This window comes from Podarcis melisellensis, assembly GCF_964234715.1.
Source record: "Podarcis melisellensis genome assembly, chromosome: 4".
Taxonomy (NCBI): domain Eukaryota; kingdom Metazoa; phylum Chordata; class Lepidosauria; order Squamata; family Lacertidae; genus Podarcis; species Podarcis melisellensis.
Genome location: NC_138531.1, coordinates 104,798,127 through 104,825,709, shown reverse-complemented (window position 1 = coordinate 104,825,709; position 27,583 = coordinate 104,798,127). Strand labels below are relative to the sequence as shown.

General features: G+C 47.8%; 2 protein-coding genes across 6 annotated transcripts in view; both read left to right on the top strand.

Moving 5' to 3' along the window:
- LOC309369076 (uncharacterized protein) overlaps positions 1-27,583 on the top strand; it is a 205,244-nt gene that overhangs the window by 93,475 nt on the left and 84,186 nt on the right. For 2 of the 5 annotated variants that reach the window (XM_081909683.1, XM_081909684.1), the window contains exon 1: positions 22,744-22,820. The exons of 1 other annotated variant lie outside the window; for it this stretch is intronic. In XM_081909683.1, the coding sequence (XP_081765809.1) occupies positions 22,749-22,820 (72 nt within the window). In that variant the 5' untranslated portion in view covers positions 22,744-22,748. Of the gene's footprint in view, positions 1-6,113; positions 6,178-6,371; positions 6,454-21,724; positions 22,176-22,743; positions 22,821-27,583 lie in introns of those variants that run through there. 2 more of the 5 variants (XM_081909685.1, XM_081909680.1) reach the window with 2 other exon arrangements.
- Positions 135-16,677, top strand: LOC309369185 (uncharacterized protein). Its single transcript, XM_081909945.1, has 3 exons — positions 135-320; positions 9,576-9,702; positions 11,771-16,677. Exons 2-3 carry the CDS (start codon positions 9,669-9,671, stop codon positions 13,195-13,197), a joined length of 1,461 nt encoding a protein of 486 aa, XP_081766071.1. The 5' UTR covers positions 135-320; positions 9,576-9,668; the 3' UTR covers positions 13,198-16,677.

The window sequence follows — 27,583 nt, the reverse complement described above, 5'->3', positions numbered from 1 at the left end:
TCCCCCCAAGTTGCTCCCCGTCTCTGGATCTCCACTCCCCCCTTTCTGCGCTCCAGCAATTCAAGCTGAATTGAGAGACTAGCCGGGATCTGTTCAGGGGCGCAGCGGGTCGGTCAGGATGTGCAAAGGGAGGAAGGGCTCAGCTGGGGGGGGGGGGACTCGGCACTGCAAGGGTTAAAGGGAACCGAGCTGCCTTCCTAGAGAGGCCAGGAAGCAAGGGGGGGCAGGTCCTCCAGAGCCAAGGCCCCCCCCTCCCCAGTCCTTCCCTGCTTGGGTGTCTCTCCTGCAAGGGCTGCCTCGCTCTCCCCTCCTGGGATCTGGTGAGTCTCCCCTCTCTCTCTCTGGGATCTGGTGGGGGTCCCAGGGCTGCAGCAGGGGAGGGGGCCTGATCTGCTCCTGCAGGGGGGGGGGAACCCAAGTCAGGGGGGAGGAGAGGGTCCTGCCAGCGAGGGGCCAGGTCTGCCACGCTCTCCCTCCTTCCTGCAGATCAGAGGATCCCAAACTCAGTTGGCCTTTCGCCCCCCCTTCAGAAAAACAATGACTCTCCCACGAAATCTCCCTTCTTTAAACAAAGGGGTCCCTGGGACTTTACCTCTGTGTGACGTCTCTCAGCGGCATTGCAGAACAGAGGAAATGTGTGCAAGTGGTTTTCCAAAGCTGGAGGAGGTGGACTAGACCCCCCCCCAAAAAAAAGGTGGGAAAGAGAGGCCAGGAATAAGGAGAGGGACCTCAGCCCAGAGTCTGGCTGCTGCATTGGGGACCAGTTTCCCAGTGTCTCCCAGGGCAGCTCCCCACGGAGGCCACTGCAGCAATCCCCTCGCACCCAGAGCAGGGCATCCCAGGACCACATCCTCTCTCTCCCAAAGGGATTGTTGCTGGCAAAGCAGCCGGAAATGGGCGCTGCTCCTCACTGAGCCTCCAGGGACCTGGGCATCAATGGCTGTGCGTGTGTGAAGCCATCTAAGAGAATCATCATCATCATCATCAAACTACCCATCCTTTACTCTGAGTTTCAAGGGAGATGTCTTTGGCCCTCAGTGGGTTGACTAGATACATACCTGGCCCTCAAAGCAAAGGAAAAGAGACCCCACCCCAGGAGTCTGCTTTCTTTGTCTTCTCCTCCTCCTCTTCCAGATACCTCATGGTTTGGGCTGTGGTGCAATCCAGCCCTGGTAATAATAATAATAATAATAATAATAATAATAATAATAATAATAATAATAATATTTATACTCCACCCACTCTGGGTATATCCCAATAGAATACTAAAAACAGTATGAAACATCAAACATTTAAAACTTCCCTAAACAGGGCTGCCTTCAGATGTCTTCTAAACATCAGATAGTTGTTTATCTCTTTGACATCTGGTGGGAGGGCGTTCCACAGGGCGGGTGCCACCACCAAGAAGGCCCTCTGCCTGGTTCCCTGTAACCTCTTTTCCCGCAATGAGGGAACGGCCAGAAGGCCCTTGGTGCTGGACCAGGGGCGCCGACTTATAAAAAATATTGGGGGGGCCCATACCGGGGTCCTGCCCCGGGAAGTTTTCTAAATTTTAGATGAAAATTAGTGAGTTTTAAAGTTTTTTTATGTCATATGATCAACATTAGAACCCCGAAAACTCGACTCTCTATAACTCCACACTCCGGGAAACTCGACAAGCCTGAAACACTTTTTGGCTTTGAAAAAAGAAACAAAACATAAACACGCACGGTATTTTCGTAAAAAGCTAATTTAATTTACAGTAACAATTATGCTTATAGACTATTACAGAGCAGTGAATATATAGCTCTGAAAAGACTGAAATGATATTTAAATAAATCCTAAACTATCATTAAAAGAATAAAACATAAAATATTGCTGTCGCACAGTAATAGCACTTTGATTAATAAGTGAAATAGCTAATTTAAGCTTACTTTGAATAAGGCTGAGGGTTCATTAAATAAAAATAATATCTCAAAGTTAATGCTTTAATACAGTTAATAAAGTTAATACAGTATGCCTAATACTGTATGTAAATACTGTAATACTGTATGTAAATAACGGGCTTTAATTGGGTCTTACACCCTAAAAATATTTAAGTATTTGAAAATAACTAATACAGTACTATAGTAATATAGAAATACAGTACTAAACTAGTACTAATATTTCGAAACTGAAAATTTAACATTCTGTATGTATTTAATTCTCTATTTTATAAAGATTTTTAATATCTGACAGTGAGTTTGGAGTAGCCCAATGCAAAAATCCTGAGGATCCATGTGGATCCATGCTTTGTAACCACGTTTTTGCACCACTGTGACCCTAGGCAACAGTGGGTGCGTGATTTTTTGTGTGCAAGATGTAGCCATGAACATGCTATGTGATCTGATGGTGAATTTGGGGTGACCCAATGCAAAAATCCTGAGGATCCATGTGGATCCGTGCTTTGTCACCACGTTTTTGCACCATTGTGGCCCCAGGCCACAGTGGGTGCGTGATTTTTTTGGTACAGACTGTAGCCATGGACATGTAATGTGATCTGATGGTGAATTTGGGGTGAGCCAATGCAAAAATCCTGAGGATCCATGTGGATCCGTGCTTTGTCACCACGTTTTAAATGGGGAGGGAAGGAAAAACACAGAAGGGACAAGAAGCACAAGAGGGGTGTGCAGCTGGCTAAGAATGCAGGGGAGGAGTTTAACGGGGTGGGGGGGAGGAAAGGAAGGCAAAAGTCCCCCCCCCAAGCCAGCCCTCTCTCTCTCTCCCCCACCTGCGAGTCCCTAGAGCACGGAGAGGAGGAGGTGGTGGGCTGGAGCCTGCACGCAGTGTGACTAGGAAAGAATTAGAAGGAAGGACTCGATCCTTTCCTTAACCCTCTGCTTGCCAGGAGGGCAGGGGATTCCCTGCTCTTTGTTGAGTTTGAGCAAATGCAGCAACAGAAGCGGGTGGGCAGTAAGACCCTGAGGCAGAATGCAGGAAAGCAGCAGCTTCCGCCTTCCCTCCACCCGCCCGCCCGATCTTATTTTTGCCTGATTTTTGCCTATTTTTGCCCCTGCCCTCCGGCGAGTCAGCTCCAGGGACCACACATTCGCTCCATAACACGCACAGACATTTCCCCTTACTTTTTAGGAGAAAAAATCTGCGTGTTATAGAGCGAAATTTATGGTAATAATTCTCTTAAATTATTGGGGGGCAGAGCCCCCCCAAACGAATTTTTGAGGGGGCTCGGGCCCCCTCAGGCCCCATGGAGTCGGCGCCTATGTGCTGGACCTCAGGCTGAACGATGGGGGGTGGAGATGCTACTTCTGGGCTGAGGCCTTTTAGGGCTTTCAAGGTCAGCACCAAAACTTTGAATTGTGCTCGGAAACGTAATGGGAGTCAATATAGGTCTTTCAGTACTGGTGTTATGTTGTCTTGGCGGCCGCTCCCAGTCACCAGTCTTGCTGCTGCATTCTGGATTACGGTAGTTGTAGTTTCCGGGTCACCTTCAAAGGTAGCCCCACGTAGAGTGCATGGCAGTAGTCCATGTGGGAGATAAGCATAGCATGCACCACTCTGGAGAGACAGTCTGCAGGCAGGTAGGGTCTCAGCCTGCGGACCAGATGGAGCTGGTAGACGGCTACCCTGGACACAAAATTGACCTGTGCCTCCATGGACAGCTGAGAGTCCAAAATGACTCCTAGGCTGCACACCTGGTCCTTCAGGGGCACAGTTGCCCCATTCAGAACCAGGGAATCCCCCAAACCTGCACCCCCCCAGTTTCCCAAAAGAGGATTCAACCTTGTCAGGATTCAACCTCAATCTCTTAGCCCCTGTCCATCCATCCACCAACCAACCGCCTCCAGGCACTCGCACAGGACCTTCACCGCCTTCACATCTTCTGATTTAAAAGAGAGGTAGAGCTGGGTGTCATCTGCATGCTGATGAAAACTCAGCCCAAACCTCCTGATGATCCCTCCCAGTGGCTGCATATAAATGTTGAAAAGCATGGGGGAGAGGACAGAACCCTGAGGCACCCCACAAGTGAGAGCCCAAAGGTCTGAAGACTCATCCCCCATCACCACTTTCTGGACATGGCCCAGGAGGAAGGAGCGGAACCACTGTAGGACTGTGCCCCCAGCTCCCAGCCCCGCCAGACGGTCCAGAAGGATGTCATGGTCGATGGTATCAAAGGCCGCTGAGAGATCCAGCAGAACTAGGAAGCAGCTCTCACCTTAGCCCTCCAGAAATCATGAACCAGCGCGACCAAGGGAATTTCAGTCCCATGGTGAATCCCGACTGGAAGGGATCCAAATGGTCCGCTTCTTCCAGGCGTGCTTGGAGTTGTTTGGTAACCACCCGCTCAATCACCTTGCCCAAGAATGGGAAATGTGAGACTGGGCGATAGCTGGCTATATTGGCCTGGTCCAAAGATATTTTTTTTAAGAAGCGGTTTAATAACTGCCTCTTTCATCGGGTCTGGGATGGCTCCCTCACAGAGGGAAGCATTCACCACCCTGCAGAGCCCATCGCCCAGCCCTTCCCGGTTGGCTTTTCTGAGCCAGGATGATCAAGGAGGCAGGTGGTCAGTTTCACTTGTCCAAGCAGCCTGTCCACATCCTTGGAGGTAACCTGACTAGACGGGACTCTAGCACTCTCCCACTCTGGCCCTGCTCCCGTGGTGGAGTCTACTGCTTTCCAAATCTGAGTGACTTTAACTGCAAAAAACTTTGCCAAATCATTGCAGGAGATCTCAGGGTCCTTTTGAGCCCCCAATGACACAGGTGGTTCCACTAAATTGTGAACCACCTGAAAGAGTCTCCTGGTGTTGTTTTCTGCAGATGCAATAGAGGCAGTTTAGACAGCCATCGTCACTTGGTAGGCTCGACGTTGAGCACTAACCCATATCTGGTCAGATTCAGAGTGTGTTTTCTGCCACCGACACTCTAGTCATCTCAGTGATTGTTTCACCCCCCTCAGATCCGGGGAAAACCACGGGGCTGTCCAGGCTCCATGCAATTGAAGAGGTCAATTTTGAACCAGGCCATCGATAGCCCGGGTTAACTCCACATTCCAGGGGCCACAAGGAAATCAGCAGAAAGGCCATCAACATGGGATAAAACATCCCTCCTCCTTTCTGGAAACCATTTGGATCCATTAAGTACCAGGGGTGGGCCGTCCGAATTGGTCCCTCCTCCCTGCAGAGGGAAAGGGCTGCGGAGAGGTCCAGTTGCACCAGGAAGTGATCTGACCATGACACTTCTTTTGTTTTGGTTTCACTTCATGTCAGATCACCCACATCCATAGAGGTGAACATGCCAGGTCAAGTCCTCCATCCAAGTCATGGTCTCATGAATCCTTGACCTGGCATTGCACAGCAGCCCCTTCAGGTCACGTGGGTCTCCCTTGCTGATTCCAGTATCCACCCGGTCAAGACCAGACCCGGAGGCAGGGATAGTCCTCAAACAATGACTAAACCTGCCTCCTCGGTAATGACGTGGTCTGGTCATAGTGTAACTCGTCCTCCTACCCGTGATCACTGTGATTGGGTGTCCCAGTGCTCCCCCCCCCCCGGGGAACCCATCCCCTGCCATTCTGTTGAATGGGGCCGACTCCCACACAGCCCTGACCCTCTCACCTAAAGAACAAAACTATACAAACTATACAAAAAATAAAAATATTTACTACTAATAATAAAAACTTTTACGTAACAAAGCATTTGCTTTGTAGGATTGGCAAGAGCTTCTCATTAAGACAGAACTTGGCAGAAGACCAAAGGGTTCCTTCCGATCTCTTAGAGACTTCCAGAGAGCACAGATGGATGAGCGAGACTCAGCTGGCCCTGCAGCAAGAAGAGGCCATGTCATCCAAACCGGGAGCAGTGGGGGATTCTGGGAAAACTCTGTGCTGAGGATCCTGGGTGAGGAGGACACCCTCCACTCAGAGGTTCAGAGCCAGCAGTTGAGGCAGTTCTGTTTCCAGGAGGCCAAAGGACCCCGAGAGGTTTGCAGCCGACTCTACCACCTTGACCGTCAGTGGCTGAAGCCAGAAAGGCACACGAAAGCTGAGATGCTGGACCTGGTGATCTTGGAGCAGTTCCTGGCTGTTCTTCCCCCGGAGATGGAGAACTGGATGAGGGACTGTGGAGCGGAGACCAGTTCCCAGGCGGTGGCCCTGGCCGAAGGTTTCCTCCTGAGTCAGGCAGAGGAGAGAAAGCAGGTGAGAGAGACTTTCCTCTGGATACTCCCAAGGGGATCCAAACAGGACAGAGAACATCAAAAAAATGGTCTGCTGATGGCCCATCCTTTTTCTGGGAATGAGATCTAACACCCTTAAAGATTCTGTCTTTGTCATTCTCTTTCTAACATTTCTCACCATTCATTTACGATTTTGAATCCTTGTTGCTCTTTCAGGGAAAGGATCATTTTGCAGAAATGGACCTGGATTCCTATGAGGCAGAGAGGCCTCCGTTGGACACCAGAGAGCGGCCACTGGGTAAGGAGGAAGGTGGTTTTTCTCTGTTTGGTCTCATTCTGTTGCTTTCCCAACTAATCTGTGGGGTTTTAAAATCTTTTTTTGGGGGGGACACAGTTGGGAACAAGGGTACAAAGGAAGGGAGAAGTATTTCTGCACGACTAACATATGAAATGGGCACAAATGTCCAACTGCACTCATCAGGAAAGGGTTTCTGAAAGGCCCATCTGTAGATAGAGATGCCCTGTTTCACCTGTGAGAGAAGCAGGCGCTCCTAGCATCCTCCTTACCTGTTTTCTCTTTCAGGAGACAGAATGATGCCAGCAAGACCTCCTGATCCGCCTTTTCATGGGGGCAGAAGGGAAGCAGCGGCTGCGGAACCAGATCAGGTCAGGGGAAGCTGCCTTGTGGGGACAGAGGCTGAGGGATGGAGCAATGTCATGGACTGGTTGGGCACAGAGGAATGGTGGGAGGAAGCAGCCGGGGAACCAGGAAGGGAAGACGACTCAGAACCCAAGGAGTGGAGGTGGAAGAAGGATGAGCGGTCGGAGGGAGAAGCCTGGGAAGAGGAGGTGTCAGAACCTGAAGGGGCAACAGGGCTTAGTGAGCTGGGAGACTCTGTGGCAGAATGCAGTGCAGAATCGGAGGCAGAAGAGGAAGGAGGCGAGTGGGAGGAGGAAGGTTGAGAGGCAGAGGTGAGTCAGGAGAAGGAGGAGCCACGGGGGGCTCCCTCTCCTTCTGCCAGAAGCCCCCCTCCCTGCTTGTCTCTCAGAGCCCAGAGACTTCTGACAATTGAATTGACACTGTTGGATCGCTTGCCAGAAACCCCAGAGAGGAGGGGACTTGGAAAGCTGTGGGGAGTCGGGGGCTTTCACTCTCAGCAATTGATTTCTTGGAGGAAGACCCTTTCATGGAATTCTACTCAATATTGATCCAGAGCAGAACTACATTGTATAGTTAGCAGAGTGAAAACCTAAACACATTGCAGGATCCCCCCAAAATAGACCATAGGCAATTGTATTTCATTCAGCAGAGCTTTACTGCTACTGTGAAGGCATAATGTTCCCAAATCCAAAACGTTCAGGATTGGCCCTGTGCATAAGAAATCCAGTTGCAGCATACTTAGCTGAAATTTACCACAACCTAGGACTTGCTGATCAGAAGGCTGGCAGTTTCCAATCCCCACAACGGGGTGAGCTCCTGTTGCTCGGTCCCTGCTCCTGCCATCCTAGCAGTTGGAAAGCACGTCAAAGTGCAAGTAGATAAATAGGTACCGCTCTGGCGGGAATGTAAACGGCATTTCCGGGTGCTGCTCTGGTTTCACCAGAAGCGGCTTAGTCATGCTGGCCACATGACCCGGAAGCTGTATGCCGGCTCCTTCGGCCAATAAAGCGAGATGAGCTCCACAACCCCAGAGTCGGCAACAACTGGACCTAATGGTCAGGGGTCCCTTTACCTTTAGGGAATTCTGGTGGCCCAAAATTAAGGAGGATACCGCAGAATACGCGAGGGGGTGCGAAGTCTGTCAGACAGCCAAAGGGCAAAGGGCAGCCCCAGCTGGGCTGTTACAACCGTTACCCACCCCAAGTAAACCGTGGGAAGTGGTATCCATGGATTTTTTCACCAACTTGCCAGTGTCACAGGAAAACCCCCCCGGTTATTTGGGTGGTGGTAGATGTGCTGACAAAGATGGCGCATTTTGTACCTTGCTCTAAGATACCTTCCAGAAAGGAGACAGCAGGGTTGGTCGTGGATCATGTGTTTAAGTTGCACGGTATGCCATCAAGGCTAATCACAGATTGCGGAAGTCAGTTTACTTCGCATTTCTGGAGGAGGTTGATGCAGTTGTTAGGGGTGGAGGTTAGCCTGACGTCAGCTAGGAATCCACAGAGAAACCGAGAGTCAGAAAGGACCAATGCCACCCTGCAGCAATACTTGAGGTGCTATACATGCTACCATCAAGATGATTGGGTAGAGAAGCTGAGCCTGGCCGAGTTTGCACACAACAATGCGGTCCACGCATCCGCGGGCGTGGCCCCCTTGGTGGCGAACTATGGTGTGCATCCCAGGGCCTTTCTGGGTAGGGAAGAGGTGCTGTCAGTACCAGCAGCTGAGGAGTCTGTGGAGTAAATGGAGTACTTGCATGAGATATTGAAAGACAGCCTGGAAGCATCAAAGGCAGATTACAAAAGGATCTCGGACGCACATAGGCGGGAGGGAGAGAAAATCCAGGTAGGAGACCAGGTGTGGTTGTCCTCAAAGGGGTGCCGTTCAAAGGGAGGCGCATGAAGCTAGAGCCGCGGAGGCTGGGGCCGTTTAAGGGGGTGCAGGAAATTAATCTGGTGTCCTTTAGGCTCCGGTTCTTTGCTGTCCCCCTTTATTCCAGCACACAGGTACCAGGGGGAGAGGAAGGAACCTCCACCCCCCCCTAAGCTGGTAGAAGGGGAGCAGGAGTACAAGGATGGATTCTGAAACTGGGATGCTTGCGTAGGCAGAATGATTAGAAAAACACCAACTGGAGTACCACCTATTTACAAAACATGACTGCTCCAGTCACCAGTCTAGCTGCCGCATTCTGGATTAGTTGTAGTTTCCGGGTCACCTTCAAAGGTAGTCCCAGGTAGAGCGCGTGGCAGTAGTCCAAGCAGGAGATAACCAGAGCATGCATCACTCTGGCAAGACAGTCACGGCAGATAGGGTCTCATCCTGCATACCAGATGGAGCTGGTAGACACAGAATTGACCTGTGCCTCCATGGACAGCTGTGAGTCCGAAATGACTCCCAGGCTGCGCAGCTGGTCCTTCAGGGGCACAGTTGCCCCATTCAGGACCAGGGAGTCCTGTCCCCCCAAAACAGTACTTCTGTCTTGTCAGGATTCGACCTCAATCTGTTAGCCACCATCCATCCACCAACCAACCAACCAACCGCGTCCAGGCACTCACACAGGACCTTCACCGCCTTCACTGGTTCTGATTTGAAAGAGAGGTAGAGCTGGGTATCATCCGCATATTGATCAACACCCAGCCCAAACCCCCTGATGATCTCTCCCAGCGGCTGTATTAACAGAAAGGAAAGAACAGAGCATTGTGTAGCAGATCATATTTCTGCTGTCTCAGAGGAGGACATTTCCCTTTTTCTTTTAGGGTCCAGTGTGCTTTGAAGATGTCGCTGTCCGTTTCACGGACGAGGAGTGGGCATTGCTGGATCCTGACCAGAGAGCTCTGCATAAGGACGTCATGGAGAAGAATCGTGGGATCGTGGCCTCTCTTGGTAAGTCTCCCTGTGGGATTGTACTATCTGTCTGGAAATTCAAAAAATACCTCTATGTGATTTCCCCAGAGCTCAACAGCGCCCCCTCCAACACCTGGGAACCAACACCCCCACAAAAAACCTTGAACAGCAAATTCCAGTATTTTCTGTGAACCATCTTCCTCGAGTTCTGCCTTTTTATACCACGATTCGGCTGGTTTGAACTGGCCAGACATATTAAATGTCACCTTCAGAGTTGTTCGGAAAGATAAGTAGCTTCTGTCAGGTTTTCTGTTTTTGTTTTTGCTGCTGTCAGTCTTGGGTTGACCAGAGAGACGCCTCACATTGGCGATTGGAATCAGTGTAGCACCAGTGGAGAAGGGGGCAGATGGGGGAATCGGTGAGGCAGTCCCATGACTCCTTGACGGAGACCAGCGGGGAGAGCACGGGTCCTCCGCTGCCCACACCCTCCTTGCGCAGAAGGCTTCCGCGCAGGGAGAGTAGGAGGAGACTAGGCGTCAAAGAGCTTCTTTGCTGGAAGAAGTTCAAGAAACGCCCACTGATGGATTCTGCCAGCGATTGAGACAGCCACGGGTGAGTGGCTGTCCAGACAGAAGAGGTTCACTCAGGCAACCCAGCCAGGTGTTGCACCGGTTTACGCACGAGCAACCCCTAGAACCATTACAATCATCATGTTATGTACAAATGTTCTCCCTTCCATCCTCAGGACTTCCCTCAACTCCCCCTCTACTGAGTAATTTAGTTTTATTTATTGTGTCCTGCTTTATATAAAAGTAAATTCCCTTACCATTTCTCTTAATTTTTCTGTTACTATAATAAGGTTGTGAACGTTTATTCAGACCCTGCCAGTTGTTGTTTCTGTAAATAACCTGTAAATGGTTCCCAAACTTTTAAAATCCTTTTTCTTCTTCTCTTGTAGTTTATCTGTTAGCTTAGCCAATTCTGCATAATTCATCAGTTTTTCTTACCATTGTTCTTTTGATGGTATTTCTTCCATCTTTCAATTTTGTGCAGTCAAGATATTTGCCACTGTTGTAGCATACATAAATAATGTCCATTTTTCTTTTGGCAGCTCTTGATTTGAGATACCTAACAGAAAGGCTTCAGGCTGTTTACCAAAGCTCATTTTAAACATTTTTTTCAGTTCATTATATATCATTTCCCAATATTTTTTAATGCATTTGCATTCCCACCATATATGATAAAATGTTCTTTCCTTTTCTTTACATCTCCAGCATCTATTATTTTCTTTCTTAAACATCTTTGCCATTCTCACTGGTGTGATATACCATCTATACATCATTTTCATGTAATTCTCTCTTAATAATATAAAATCTGTAAATTTTATATCAATTTTCCACAATTTCCCCCAACTTTCAAATTGAATGTTGTGTCTCACATCCTGAGCACATTTAAACATGACTGATTTAACATCTTCATCTTTGATTTCCCACTCTAATAAAACACTATATGCTTTTTTAAACAAAATTGGATAAAGTTGGAAAAAGAAGAAGAATCCTCAATCTTCTAATTTCTTCATTACTGTAGCCTTTTTCACTTAATAGTACTATTTTACATCGCTTTTGGGTGTCTGGTCAACTCTTTGTGCCATTTCTTTAATTTTATTATGTTTTACAAACTCACTAAATGAAAAAAACACCAAATAAGCAACGAACGTGATAGACATCACGTAACACGCTGACAAAAGTCAACCTAAGCAAGTTGTGTTTCCTTTTTCTAGTTATTTGGCTGTAACTTTTGGTAGAATACAGATAGGTACATTCTTGATTAAATTATCCTTACATTGATACATAATTTGTGGTATTACTCCAAACGAAGTGGTGTTACGAACCATAAAACATCTGAAATAAGCTTTTTTCCTAAAAGGCTTCCACAGTTTTGGCCACTACTGTATATCAAACAAATCAACATTCAACAATCCATCAGAATATATTGCCAAAAATGTTGGTTAATGACAATCAACAAAGGCAATGAACAAAGCCCCAACTCCATTCAGTTCTTCTTGATTTGTGCCTGAGGCTCTAATCCCTTTTTGTCCCCATTGCAGATTTTGATGAATTGGAAATCAAGAACAAGGGTGACCATGACAAAACCCCCAGAGAGGAGAAGCCACGCAAAAATTTGGAATGTGGAGAGAGCTGCAGTCAGAGCTCCCATTCCACTTCCCAACAAAGAATTCTCATTGGAAAGAAACCCTATCAGTGCGTGGAATGTGGAAAGAGCTTTAGCCAGAGAGGCCATCTCACTAAGCATCAGAAAATTCATACAGGGGAGAAACCCTATCAGTGCGTGGAATGTGGAAAGAGCTTCAGTCAGAGCTCCCATCTCAGTTACCATCAGAAAATTCATACAGGGGAGAAACCCTATCAGTGCGTGGAATGTGGAAAGAGCTTCAGTCAGAGCTCCCATCTCAGTTACCATCAGAAAATTCATACAGGAGAGAAACCCTATCAGTGTGGGGAATGTGGAAAGAGCTTCAGGGAGAGCTCCAGTCTCACTAAGCATCAGAGAATTCATGCAGGGGAGAAACCCTATCAGTGTGGGGAATGTGGAAAGAGCTTCAATAAGAACTCCAATCTCACTTCCCATCAGAGAATTCATACAGGGGAGAAACCCTATCAGTGTATGGAATGTGGAAAGTGCTTCAGTCAGAACTCCAATCTCACTTCCCATCAGAGAATTCATGCAGGGGAGAAACCCTATCAGTGCCTGGAATGTGGAAAGAGCTTTAGCCAGAGAGGCCATCTCACTAAGCATCAGAGAATTCATTCAGGAGAGAAACCCTATCAGTGTGGGGAATGTGGAAAGCGCTTCAAGAGGAGAGACATTCTCACTTCCCATCAGAGAATTCATGCAGGGGAGAAACCCTATCCGTGCGTGGAATGTGGAAAGAGTTTCAGTAAGAGCTCCTCTCTCACTTCCCATCAGAGAATTCATAGAGGGGAGAAACCCTATCAGTGTGTGGAATGTGGGAAGAGCTTCAGTAAGAGCTCCAGTCTCACTTCCCATCAGAGAATTCATACAGGGGAGAAACCCTATCAGTGCATGGAATGTGGAAAGAGCTTTAGTATGAGCTACAGTCTCACTTCCCATCAGAGAATTCATACAGGGGAGAAACCCTATCAGTGTGTGGAATGTGGAAAGAGCTTCAGTAATAGCTCCAGTCTCACTTCCCATCAGAGAATTCATACAGGGGAGAAACCCTATCAGTGCATGGAATGTGGAAAGAGCTTCAGTAAGAGCTCCAGTCTCACTTCCCATCAAAGAATTCATACAGGGGAGAAACCCTATCAGTGCATGGAATGTGGAAAGAGCTTCAGGACGAGCTCCGATCTCAATTCCCATCAGAGAATTCATACAGGGGAGAAACCCTATCAGTGTGTGGAATGTGGAAAGAGCTTCAGTCACAGCCACAATCTCACTTCCCATCAGAGAATTCATGCAACGGTTGGAAAAACCATTATCCAGCTTTAGGAGCCAGGCAAATCCACACCTTGTTAACCAGGCCTTTGCCTAATTGACATCTAATGCCCTTTTAAAATGTGGTAGTGAGGGGGGTTACAGATGTGCATTTTGTGATTCTATGTTGTCTTTTTATGTTGTAACCGTCCTGCAACAGTGGGAACAGAAGTCAACTCTTAGAGGCTGATGGGTCTTTGCCCCCCCCCAATAACATAGTCATACCTTTTGTTACATTTGCTTCAGGTTACGTCTTTTCAGGTTGCATCCTGCAACAACCCGGAAGTACCGGAAAGGGTTACGTCCGGGTTTCACCGCTCACCATGCGCAGACGTGCAAAATGATGTCATGCGCATGCACAGATGTGGCGGCTTGTGACCCTTGCATGCACAGACACGGGTTGTGTTCCTTTCAGGTTGCGAATGGGGCTCCAGAACGGATCCTGTTCGCAACCAGAGGTCCAACTGTTTTTGATGGAGAAACCCCCAGTTGGTACATGTTGCCATTCCAATGCCCTTTATGCATCATGTGATTGATTGTGCAAGGCGGGCCTTACCTGGCCCCTCCCACCCATATTTTATTCAAGTTGGCACCACTGTTTCGGGTGGTATACAAATTAAATAAATACATAAATTGCCTTCCTTTGGACATGTTCCAGCTTGTCAATATCCTTATTTATTATCATTTTTAAAATTTATGTGCCTTTCATCTGAAGATTTTACAACAGAAACATACTGGATGAAAGCATGGCTTTCTCAAAAACAAGTCAAGCCTGAGAAATCTCTCCTCCCCTTTTCTTTGGATGGAGTTACAAACTTTGTTGATCAGGGGAGAAGGCTTTTGACAAAGTCCCCCGTGAAATTTTGGCAGGAAGCTGGTAAAATGTGGGCTGAACGAAGTAACTGTTAGGTGGATTTCACTAACCGAACCCGAACAGTCCTCCTCCATGGTTCCTCGTCATCCTGGATAAAAGTGGCAAGAGGGGTGCTGCAGGGTTCTGTCCTGGGCCCATTGTTGTTCAACGTCTTTATAAATGACTTGGATGAAGGACCTGAGAGGGATACTCATTACATTTGCAGATGACACAAAACAGGGAGCAGAGGTCAACACAATAATCTTTATTGTCATTATCCCATGTCGCAGAAGGCAGAATCAGAGCAAGGACATGAATTTTGTTGTTTAGTCATTTAGTCGTGTCCGCCTCTTCGTGACCCCCTGGACCAGAGTACGCCAGGCACTCCTGTCTTCCACTGCCTCCTGCAGTTTGGTCAGACTCATGCTGGTAGCTTTGAGAAAACTGTCCCACCATCTCGTCCTCTGTCGTCCCCTTCTCCTTGTGCCCTCCATCTTTCCCAACATCAGGGTCTTTTCCAGGGAGTCTTTTCTTCTCATGAGGTGGCCAAAGTCTTGGTGCCTCAGCTTCAGGATCTGTCCTTCCAGTGAGCACTTGGGGCTGATTTCCTTCAGAATGGAGAGGGTTGATCTTTTTTAAAAAATTATATTTATTCGAATTTTAAAGATTACAAAGAAAAAAAAGAAAAATAAAAAAGACAGAAAAAATACAAACAATAAAAAAGAACAGATCAAACCTTTACATAGCTTTCTTTCCTTTGCTTATTTCCTCGACCTCCTCACACCTCCCATTTTTGTATTCTAATTCAATTTGTTATTTCAGCAAATCCTTCCAACCTTGTTTTTATCTTAATAATTTGTCTTAATATACTATAATTTTACATTCTCTTTCACCAATTCATTTTTACTTAATCCTTTATGTCATTTCTGCTAAAACCACATAATTTTCTTTTCCCAACATCTTTCTAACAATCCTTAATTTTGCAATATTTTTGAAGATAAACTTTAAATTTTTTCCAATCTTCTTCCACTGACTCTTCTCCTTGGTCCCGGATTCTGCCAGTCATCTCAGCCAGTTCCATGTATTCCATCACCTTCATCTGCCATTCTTCCCGGGTGGGTAGATCTTGTGTTTTCCAATACTTTGCAATGAGTATTCTTGCTGCCGTTCTTGCATACATAAAAAAAATTCTATCCTCCTTTCGCACCAATTGGCCGACCATGCCCAAGAGAAAGGCCTCTGGTTTCTTCTGGAAGATATATTTAAATACCTTTTTCATTTCATTATAGATCATCTCCCAGAAGGTCTTAATCTTTGGGCGTGTCCACCAAAGGTGAAAGAATGTACCTTCAATCTCTTTACATTTCCAACATTTATTATCGGGCAAGTGATAAATTTTTGCAAGCTTGACTGGTGTCAAGTACCACCTGTAAATCATTTTCATTATATTCTCTCTTGAGGGTTGATCTTCTTGCAGTCCATGGGACTCTCAAGAGTCTCCTCCAGCACCAGAATTCAAAAGCATCAATTCTTCGGCGATTAGCCTTCTTTATGGTCCAGCTCTCACTTCCATACATCACTACTGGGAAAACCATAGCTTTAACTATACGGACCTTTGTTGGCAAGGTGATGTCTCTGCTTTTTAAGATGCTGTCTAGGTTTGCCATCACCTTTCTCCCAAGAAGCAGGCGTCTTTTAATTTCGGATGAATAGTACCACTATATTCATGTCCACTAATGAGACATGAATAGTACCACTTTATTCTGCCTTGGTCTGGCCCAACGTAGAATACTGTGTTCATTTCTGGGCATCACAGTTTTAAGTATCAAGAAGGTGGAACACAATCCATATTCCTTTTATAACACATGGCCAATGGTTATTGAATACATAAATTGTGAAGACTGTTCCAGGAATCCACCCAGCACTCATGGGTAAAGGTGGCCTGATCTTTTTTAAAATAATCAAATGAAACTTTAACACATGGCAGGATGAAAGTCTGCAATTCCATCAGACAAGTTATTTGTTGTTTACTGTTGTAACCTTTGCTTTCTTTAAAATTATCTTTTACATCATGAAAATTGAAGTGAAGGACATGAGGCAGGAGCTGATAATGCAGGTGAGCTGTGCACATGTGAGCTGCAAGCAAGCTGCCGGCCAGCTCTGTGGAGGCTCCTTTTATTGACACAATATGCAAACCCAGGCAGATACATTTTGGGCTGTGACCTTTAAACATCTTCCAGGCCCGAGATTGTGGGGTGGTACAAAGCTATTTTGGCACCTGTTTCCACCGCGTCCTTTTCCCCTTGCACAGTTTATGACGAAGGAGACACAAAGGTTACAGACAGGACATGGCAGAGTACTGAGACCGCAAAAGGTTAGACAGAGGGCAAGATGTTCAGACAGCTGTGGCTTTATCTGTGGAGGGGAGTGTGCCCCACACCCAGCAATCATTTCTACAAAAATAAAAGCAATTTTTAAAAAAGGAGGTGGGGAAATCATGTGTACTATTCTACAGATCTTGCATGTGTTTTATGTTATTTGCAGACTGTAACTCCCAGTGATTTCACATTATCGATGGGTTTCTTTGTATTCAGCACACATGATTGCAGGTGAGACTGAATAAAAGACTTCCTAGGAAATTCCCTTTTACTGCTTCTGTATTGTTTCAAATGTGACTTCACTTACAGATAATGACAAATCATATTTATTGCTGACAAATCACACCACAGTCAGCTCATTAATCTCAAACCCTGCGCTGAACATGAGCAGCTGCTTTCTTCCCATTTCTTAGGTGGAAATAACTATAAGGAAGAAGGGAGATAGACCCTTTCCCTCAACCTTTGGGGGTCTGGGGGGCTTCATTTCACCCCTTAGTCCTGCTCCCGAAAGCTTGGCAGATGTGGAGTATTTGCTCACACATTGTCATGACTTAAAGATCAACATTGTTTAAAAAATGGTATTGCAGTACTAAAAAGGCTCAAGAATGCCATTTCTGTAGTAGCTTCAATTAACAATTAAGCATTTCTGCAAGGGGAAATGATATACAGTGGTACCTCAGGTTACATACGCTTCAGGTTACAGCCTCCGCTAACCCAGAAATAGTACCTCGGATTAAGAACTTTGCTTCAGGTTATGAACAGTTTAAGGTTAAGAACGGACCTCCAGAATGAATTAAGTACTTAACCCGAGGTACCACTGTACTTGTGTATGTTTGTATAGCACCATGCATAAGAAAGTATTGGTCACTCACAATGAGAATAGGATTCCTACATTGCTGGGGTGGGACTAGATGACCAGGGATCCCCTTCTATCCCTCCCACTCATGCCTGCTGAGGTAAAAGGATCCTGGGGGGGGGGGTCCTGTCACAGCCCTGCGACCTGCTGTTAAGAAAGTGTGTGCCCAAAGACTGGTGAAATCATGTACAACCTCGAAGGTGAAAGAATGGTGTAAAATATGAGACTGTACTCTACAAATGAAAGAAACGCAATACAAATGAAATGAGGCAACCACACAGTGAGTGTAACCGAAGGAAGGACTTGTGTGTCTCCGGGCCAGATTGTTGCCCTCAGGAGAGGGAGACCAGGAACCCCCCAAGCAGGACGTAGAGAGTCAGTCCCCCCTCTGACACCCGGAAGGGCCAGCCAGGCCGGGAAGAGAGCGGCTTCCCCTGCTTCCCCCTCTCCCTCCCCCCCCCAGAACAACTCTCCCAGGCCGGCTTCTCTCCTCCAGCGGCAGCAGGGCTCTCCCTCCCCGGCGTCTGACCTGCTGCGCTCCAGCCTGGGCTACACTGCTCCTCCGCTTCCTGGCCGAGGGACCAAGGGAGATGCTCAGAGCCCAGCCAAGAGCCAAAGGCCCCCCCAAAAGGGACCAAGGGAGATGCTCAGAGCCCAGCCAAGAGCCAAAGGGCCCCCCAAAAAGGGACCAAGGGAGATGCTCAGAGCCCAGCCAAGAGCCAAAGGGCCCCCCAAAAAGGGACCAAGGGAGATGCTCAGAGCCCAGCCAAGAGCCAAAGGCCCACCCAAAGGGACCGAGGGAGATGCTCAGAGCCCAGCCAAGAGCCAAAGGACCCCCCAAAAAAGGGACCGAGGGAGATGCTTAGAGCCCAGCCAAGAGCCAAAGGCCCCCCCAAAAAAAGGGACAGAGGGAGATGCTTAGAGCCCAGTCAAGAGCCAAAGGACCCCCCCAAAAGGGACTGAGGGAGATGCTCAGAAACCCAGCCAGGAGCCAAAGCACCCCCCCAAAGGGACCGAGGGAGATGCTCAGAGCCCAGCCAAGAGCCAAAGGCCCCCCAAAAAAGGGACCGAGGGAGATGCTCAGAGCCCAGCCAAGAGCCAAAGGCCCCCCCAAAGGGACCGAGGGAGATGCTCAGAGCCCAGCCAAGAGCCAAAGGCCCCCCAAAAAAGGGACCGAGGGAGATGCTCAGAGCCCAGCCAAGAGCCAAAGGCCCCCCAAAAAAGGGACCGAGGGAGATGCTCAGAGCCCAGCCAAGAGCCAAAGCCCCCCCCCAAAAGGGACCGAGGGAGATGCTCAGAGCCCAGTCAAGAGCCAAAGGCCCCCCCCAAAAAAGGATCCCTTGCCATAGGCGGATCCAGGGGGAAGCTGCCCCCTTAGAGCCATTCAAAATAATAAAGAGCTGAGGTTCAGGAAGGCGAGAGAGGGCTGAGCTGGAGGGGGGGACTGGCCTTGCAAGGGTTAAAGGGAACCGAGCTGCCTTCCTAGAGAGGACAGGAAGGAAGGGGGGCAGGTCCTCCAGAGGAAAAGCCCCTCCCTCCCCAGTCCTTTCCTGCTCGGGTGTCTCTCCTGCAAGGGCTGCCTCGCTCTCCCCTCCCGGGATCTGGTGAGTCTCCCCTCTCTCTCTCTCTCTGGGATCTGGTGGGGGTCCTAGGGCTGCAGCAGGGGAGGAGGCCTGGGGGGCCTGATCTGCTCCTGCAGGGGGGGGGCCCAAGTCAGGGAGGAGGAGAGGGTCCTGCCAGGGAGGGGCCAGGTCTTCCACGCTCTCCTTCCTGCAGAGCAGAGGATCCCAAACTCATTCAGAAAAAATCTCCCTTCTTCAGACAAAGGAGTCCCTGGGACTTTAACTCTCTGTGACGTCTCTCAGCATCACTGCACAACAGAGGGAAGAGGTGCCAATGGTTTTCCAAAGCTGGACAAGGAGGTGGACTAGCCCCCCCCCCAAAAAAAAAGGTGGGAAAGAGAGGCCAGGAATAAGGAGAGGGATCCCAGCCCAGAGTCTGGCTGCTGCATTGGGGACCAGTTTCCCAGTGTCTCCCAGGGCAGCTCCCCACGGAGGCCACGGCAGGAATCCCCTCGCACCCAGAGCAGGGCATCCCAGGACCACATCCTCTCTCTCCCAAAGGGATTGTTGCTGGAAAACCAGCCGGAAATGGGCGCTGCTCCTCCCTGAGCCTCCAGGGACCTGGGCATCAATGGCTGTGTGTGTGTTCAGCCATCTAAGAGAAGAAGAAGAAGAAGAAGAAGAAGAAGAAGAAGAAGAAGAAGAAGAAGAAGAATAACCTGCCAAAGGAGATGTATTTGGCCCTGTTCACTTGGCTCTCAGGTCATATGCATTCTTGGCCCTCAGAGCAAAGAAAAAGGGACCCCACCCCAGGAGTCTGTCTTGAGAGCGGCAAGAGAGTCCAAGTGCAAGAAAAGGAGACGGAAGCAGGGGAGAAATGTGCCCAGAAGTGGTGTGGGGGGAGAGCAACTCCTGAGGACCCCCGTAATAGTAATAGCAATAATAATAATAATAATAATAATAATAATAATTTATTTATACCCCACCCATCTGGCTGGATTTCCCCAGCTACTCTGGGCGGCTACCAAACAGAACACTAAAAACAGAATAAAACATTAAAAGTTTCCCTGAATAGGGCTGCCTTCAGATGTCTTCTAAAAGTCTGGTAGTTGTTCTCTTTGACATTGAATGAGAGGGCGTTCCACAGGGCAGGCGCCACTACCGAGAAGGCCCTCTGCCTGGTTCCCTGTATCTTTGCTTCTTGCAGGGAAGGAACCGCCAGAAGGCCCTCGGCGCTGGACCACAGTGTCCAGGCTGACCGATGAGGCTGGAGATGCTCCATCAGGTCTACTCGGCCTTTGAGGCCGTTCAGGGATTTAAAGGTCAGGACCAACACTTTGAATTCTGCTCGAAAACGTCCTGGGAGCCAATGTAGGTCTTTCAAGACCGGTGTTAGGTGGTTCGGCGGCCGCTCCCTGTCACCAGTCTAGCTGCTGCGTTCTGGATTAGTTGTAGTTTCCGGGTCATCTTCAAAGGTAGCCCCACAGAGAGCGCATTGCATCCACATAGAACCAAGCATTCATTTTTCACAAAATACAAATTATTCCCTTGTCAGTCAATTCTTGCATTTACTCGAAGGCAGGAGCAACTAGACTGATTCACCTCAGAGAAATCCCTTCAGTTGCCTCCACATTTTGCATCGCAATCTTCCTTCTAGGAGGGCTAGAGTCTGCTTCCCCTCCTCCTCTTCTCCTTCTTCTTCCTCTTCTCTTCACCTCCTCCTCCTCCTCCGTCTTCTTCTTCAGAAGATATCTCATGGTTTGGTACAGTCCCACCCTGATTCCTAGGAAGACTCATCCATGCTAGCTCAGGGAACATTTCTCTTCTTCGGACCTAAAAATTCTGTAACTAAACAATGTATTTGCTTTGTACGATTTCCTTGTTGTTGCTTAGTCGTATAGTCGTGTCCGCCTCTTTGTGACCCCCTGGACCAGAGCACGCCAGGCACTCCTGTCTCCCACTGCCTCCCGCAGTTTGGTCAGACTCATGCTGGTCCCTTCGAGAACACTGTCCCACCATCTCGACCTCTGCTGTCCCCTTCTCCTTGTGCCCTCCATCTTTCCCAACATCAGGGTCTTTTCCAGGGAGTCTTCTCTTCTCATGCGGTGGCCAAAGTACTGGAGCCTCAGCTTCAGGATCTGTCCTTCTAGTGAGCACTCAGGGCTGATTTCCTTCAGAATGGATCGGTTTGATCTTATTGCAGTCCATGGGACTCTCAAGAGTCTCCTCCAGCACCAGAATTCAAAAGCATCAATTCTTTGGCGATCAGCCTTCTTTATGGTCCAGCTTTCACTTCCATACATCACTACTGGGAAGACCATGGCTTTAACTATACGGACCTTTTTGGTAAGGTGATGTCTCTGCTTTTTAAGATGCTGTCTAGGTTTGTCATTGCTTTTCTTCCAAGAAGCAGGTGTCTTTTAATTTTGTGGTTGCTCTCAAAATCTGCAGTGATCATTGAACCCAAGACATTAAAATCTCTCACTGCCTCTATTTCTTCCCCTTCTATTTGCCAGGAGGTGATGGGCCCAGTGGCCATGATCTTCGTTTTTTTTGATGTTGAGCCTCAGACCATATTTTGCACTCTCCTCTTTCACCCTCAATAAAAGTTTATTTAATTCCTCCTCACTTTCTGCCATCAAGGTTGTGTCATCTGCATATCTGAGGTTGTTGATATTTCTTCCGGCAATCTTAATTCTGGCTAGGGATTCATCCAGTCCAGCCTTTTGCATGATGAATTCTGCATATAAGTTGGATAAGCAGGGAGACAATATACACCCTTGTCATATTCCTTTCCCAATTTTGAATGAATCAGTTCCATATCCAGTTCGAACTGTAGCTTCTTGTCCCACATAGAGATTTGCTAGCAATTCTCATTAACACAGGTAGAACTTGACAGAAGACCAAAGGGTTTCTTCTGATCTCTTAGAGACTTCCTGAGAGCACAGATGGATGAGCAAGATTCAGATGGAGCAGGAAGAGGCCATGCCAACCAAACTGGGAGCAGTGGGGGATTCTGGGAAAACTCTGTGCAGAAGATCCTGGGTGAGGAGGACACCCTCCGCTCAGAGGTTCAGAGCCAGCAGTTGAGGCAGTTCTGCTGCCAGGAGGCCAAAGGACCCCGAGAGGTTTGCAGCCGACTCTACCACCTTGACCGTCAGTGGCTGAAGCCAGAAAGGCACACAAAAGCTGAGATGCTGGACCTGGTGATCTTGGAGCAGTTCCTGGCTGTCCTTCCTCCGGAGATGGAGAGCTGGGTGAGGGACTGTGGAGCAGAGACCAGTTCCCAGGCGGTGGCCCTGGCCGAAGGTTTCCTCCTGAGTCAGGCAGAGGAGAGGAAGCAGGTGAGAGAGACTTTCCTCTGGATACTCCCAAGGGGTTCCAAACAGGACGGAGAACATCCCATAATGCTCTACTGGTGGCCTTTCCTTTTCCTGGGAAGGCATCCATGGAATAAGATTTCACACCCTTACAGTTTTTGACTTTGTAATTCCCTTTCTAACATTTCTCACCATTCTCTGTTTTGAATCCTTGTTTCTTTTTCAGGGAAAGGATCATTTTGCAGAAATGGACCTGGATTCCTGTGAGGCAGAGAGGCCTCCGTTGGACACCAGAGAGAGGCCTCTGGGTAAGGAGGAAGGTGGCTTTTCTCTGTTTGGTCTCATTCGGTACGTTTCCCAACTAATCTGTGGGTTTTTTTGGGGGGGGGGAGGACAGTTGGGGTCAAGGGTCCAGAGGAGGGGAGGTGTATTTTTATACAACTAACATATGAAATGGGCACAAACGTCTAACTGCACTCAGCAGGTACGGCTTTCTCAAAGGCCCATCTGTAGTTAGAGATGCCCCGTTTCACCTGTGAGAGACGTGGGCACTCCTGGCATCCTGCTTACCTTTTCTCTCTTGCAAGTGACAGAAGGATGCTGGCAGGACCTCCCTACCCACCTTTTCATGGGGGCAGAAGAGAAACAGCGGCTGTGGAACCAGATCAGGTCAGGCGAAGCTGGCTTGTGGGGACAGAGGCCGAGGGATGGAGCAATGTCATGGACTCTTTGGGCACAGAGGAGTGGTGGGAGGAAGCAGCCGGGGAACCAGGAAGGGAAGATGGCTCAGAGTCCAAGGAGTGAAGGTGGCGGAAGGATGAGTGATCAGAGGGAGAAGAGGGAGAAGCCTGGGAAGAGGAGGTGTCAGAAGCTGAAGGGGCAACAGGGCTTAGTGAGCTGGAAGACTCTGTGGCAGAATGCAGTGCAGAATCAGAGGCAGAAGAGGAAGGAGGCGAGTGGGAGGAGGAAGGTCGAGAGGCAGAGGAGAGTCAGGAGAAGGAGGAGCCACCGGGGGTCAGGATGACCTTGACAGAAGAGTTGACAGAACCTCTTTAAATCAGCTGTACTCTGAAGGAATGATCCAAACCTTACGAACCTTCTGACTGTTTCGTTTTCGCAGAGAAGCTTCCGGAACCCTCTTGAATTACCTTATTTTTCGCTCTATACGACACACTTTTCCCCCTCCAAAAATGAAGGGGGAAAGTGTGTGCATGCTATGGAGCGAATGCAGGCTTTCGCTGAAGCCTGGAGTGCGAGAGAGGTCCCGGCGAACAGCTGCCTGCAGCCCGAAGCCTGGGGAGTGCGGCGCTGTCTTTGGAGCCTGTGGGAGTTCCTGCCGGGCTCCCAGGGCTTGCAGATAGCAGCCTGCTGTCCCCGAAGCCAAAAAAGTGAGGCGGGGCGCTGCGCTGCCCTCCGTCTCGCTGTTCCAGCTTCGGGATGGCTGCGCAAAGCCTCTGCAGGGCGGCGGGGTGAAGGCACCCTGTTGCCCTGCGGAGGCTACAAAGGATGTCCCTGAGGCCTCAAGCCTTTGGAGTGCAGCTGCGCTCCAAAGGCTTCAGGGATCTTTGAGGCTGGTGGTGGGGGAAAGCAGCGCTTCCTCCCACCGCCAGCCCCACAAGCTCAGGGAGCAGCAGGAAGGTTCCCCGACCTGCTCTTGAATGCACCATGAACGCACCTTGTTTTTGAGGGGGAGAGCAAGATATTTTTTTTCCTATTCTCCCCCTTCTATGGTCCGGTGCGTCCAAAAGAACAAAAAATACGGTAACTAGAATAGGAAGGAGCTCTACATATCAGATCAATGCTTTCTCCACTAAGAAATGCAGACTGACAATCCCCCCATTTATTAAGTGCAGGAAGTATTGATATGCAAAACACCTCTGGAAAAACATTGCATGTACACTTTCCTTCGATAAGAATAAATCCTAGCCTTTGGTTGGTAGACCTGCAGTTCATCAGCAGACGACACAGTCTGACCAGAAGCTTCTGTGAGCAGCAGAACAACATCCTGACTCCGAAAACTAAATGTTGTCCCTCACATTAGAAAACAAAAGGCTACCTATGAAACCTGACACAGTTAAGGAAAAACACAACTCACTCATCAAAACAGCTATCTTATAAACCTTATCATCTTATCTTAGTTTGGCTAGCTTACTAATAGTATATAAACTCCACTCAAACATATAAACCAAGACCTGAAAACCTCGCTTTATAGCAAATCTCTCTAACAGAATATTGAACAGAGCACTTCTTTACCAGACCACATCAACAAACTTTGCCCTATATCATCCCACTTTTCAAATCTCTCCACACTAAATAAACTTCCACCTAGGCAACTAGTCCATTAATTGATTGACAGTGCAAACTGACAGACCCTCAGGGAATGAGCTGCTGTTCTCATTCGGCCTGAAACTCAGCCAAGATTGTGAATATTGTGTTCTCGCTGATAAGGAGTTAACTCCAGCTGTGAAGTGTGGGATTTCCTGCCCATATAACTCTGTGACACCAGCCTTCTGAATATTGCCAGTAGGATTCATCTGTAGTTGCAGTTTTCATAGAATCCTAGAGTTGAAAGGGACCCCAAGGGTCATCAAGTCCCATCCCATGCATTGCAGGAGTCTCAGCTATATCACCCAAGACACATGGCCATCCAAAGTAGGCTTCTTGTATTTCTATATTCATCACTGAGTGCTAAAATAGGCTTCTAAGCAGCGGGCAGACGAGAACAAATAATGTCCAGGATTCACTTTGTTGTTGTTGTTGTTTAGTCATTCAGTCGTGTCCGCCTCTTCATTACCCCCTGGACCAGAGCACGCCAGGCACTCCTGTCTTCTACTGCCTCCTGCAGTTTGGTCAGACTCATGCTGGTAGCTTCGAGAACACTGTCCAACCATCTTGTCCTCTGTCATCCCCTTCTCCTTGTGCCCTCCATCTTTCCCAACATCAGGCTCTTTTCCAGGGAGTCTTCTCTTCTCATGAGGTGGCCAAAGTATTGGAGCCTCAGTTTCACGATCTGTCCTTCCAGTGAGCACTCAGGGCTGATTTCCTAGAGAATGGAGAGGTTGGATCTTCTTGCAGTCCATGGGACTCTCAAGAGTTCCCTCTAGCAACAGAATTCAAAAGCATCAATTCTTCAGCGATCAGCCTTCTTGATGGTCCAGCTCTCACTTCCATACATACATGGTCTACTGGGAAGACCATGGCTTTAACTATACGGAGCTTTGTTGGTAAGGTGATGTCTCTGTTTTTTATTATGCTGTCTAGGTTTGCCATTGCCTTTCTCCCAAGAAGCAGGCGTCTTTTAATTTCGTGGCTGCTGTCACCATCTGCAGTGATCATTGAGCCCAAGAAAGTAAAATCTCTCACTACCTCCATTTCTTCCCCTTCTATTTGCCAGGAGGTGATGGGACCAGTGGCCATGATCTTCGTTTTTTTGATGTTGAGCTTCAGACCATATTTTGCGCTCTCCTCTTTCACCCTCGTTAAAAGGTTCTTTAATTCCTCCTCACTTTCTGCCATCAATGTTTTGTCATCTGCATATCTGAGGTTGTTGATATTTCTTCCAGCGATCTTAATTCCGGCTTGGGATTCATCCAGCCCAGCCTTTCGCATGATGAATTCTGCATATAAGTTAAATAAGCAGGCAGACAATATACAGCCTTGTCGTACTCCTTTCGCAATTTTAAACCAATCAGTTGTTCCATATCCAGTTCTAACTGTAGCTTCTTGTCCCACATAGAGATTTCTCAGCAGACAGATGAGGTGATCAGGCACTCCCATTTCTTTAAGAACTTGCCATAGTTTGCCGTGGTCGACACAGTCAAAGGCTTTTGCATAGTCAATGAAGCAGAAGTAGATGTCTTTCTGGAACTCTCTAGCTTTCTCCATAATCCAGCGCATGTTTGCAATTTGGTCTCTGGTTCCTCTGCCTCTTCTAAATCCAGCTTGCACTTCTGGGAGTTCTCGGTCCACATACTGCTTGAGCCTTCCTTGTAGAATTTTAAGCATAACCTTGCTAGTGTGTGAAATGAGTGCAATTGTGCAGTAGTTGGAGCATTCTTTGGCACTGCCCTTCTTTGGGATTGGGATGTAGACTGATCTTCTCCAATCCTCTGGCCACTGCTGAGTTTTCCAAATTTGCTGGCATATTGAGTGTAGCACCTTAACAGCATCATCTTTTAAAATTTTAAATAGTTCAGCTAGAATACCATCACTTCCACTGGCCTTGTTATTCACTTAGCTAGCCCCAACAGCATGCCCCCTTGAACCCCTGGAATTTGGCTGTAGGGCACTGGGAAGGATCCTCTTCAGAACAGGACATGAGGAGAGGAGAAAGGGGATCCTTCCATCTGGAAAACTGGAATCCCTGCGTAGGCAGGATGACTCGAAAACCACAAGGAAGAGAACCACCTATTTGCACAAAGATGAATACCCATAATTAAAAGCAGAATAAAATAATTCAATTAAAACGTCAAAATAGGCATCCAGAATTAAATTGTGCAGCAAAGCAATCCTATTGAAACAACGCAGCAATTAAGAGGAAGGAAGAAGACAGAGCATTGTGTAGCAGATCACATATCCCTTTTTCTTTTAGGGTCCAGTGTGCTTTGAAGATGTCACTGTTCGTTTCACAGACGAGGAGTGGGTGTTGCTGGATCCTGACCAGAGAGCTCTGCATAAGGACGTCATGGAGGAGAATCTTGGGATCGTGGCCTCTCTTGGTAAGGATCCCTGTGGGATCGTCATATCTGCCTGGAAATTCAGAAAATACCTCTATGTGACAAACCTCATATTTTTTCACAGAGCTCAACAGCGCCCCCTCCAACACCTAGTTTCTGTCAGGTTTTCTGTTTTTGTTTTCTTGGGTTGACCCAAGAGACGCCTGACATTGGCGATGGAGGGGAAGCCATGACTGGGCCAAACAAAACCCATCCCAGAGCTCTTGCCAGGCTTATTGAATCTCAGGTAGTAGAATTGATGATAATAATAATAGTAATAGTAGTAATTTTTATTTATCCCCTGCCCATCTTGCTGGGTTGCCCCATCCACTCTGGGTGGCTTCCAACACATATATACACATGAAATATTAGTAATAACAATCTGATCCCATATAAAAAGTACATAAACTTTAAAATAAACAATTTATAGTAGTGGCCAAAATTGTGGAAATCTCTTGCAAAAAGTATATTTCCAAGGTTTGATGGCTCAAAACACCACTTTTTTTGGAGTAATACCATAAAATTGTATATCAATGGAAATATAATTTAATGAAGAATGCAATGCAATAACATTTATGAAAGCGTAAGTATTAGAGCAGCAGCCATAAATACGAAACATGAAAGACATAGAAAAAATGAGATCTACAGAAATTCTCACCATGTCAATTAATACTTAGTTTGTTAACCTTTAGCTTTAATTCTGGCCTTACAACGCCT

Excerpts from the sequence above, each read along its gene's own strand:
- LOC309369185 (XM_081909945.1), top strand. The coding sequence starts at position 9,669 with ATGGAGAAGAATCGTGGGATCGTGGCCTCTCTTG. Across the intron at positions 9,703-11,770 it reads TGGGATCGTGGCCTCTCTTG|ATTTTGATGAATTGGAAATC; the intron begins GTAAGTCTCCCT and ends TCCCCATTGCAG.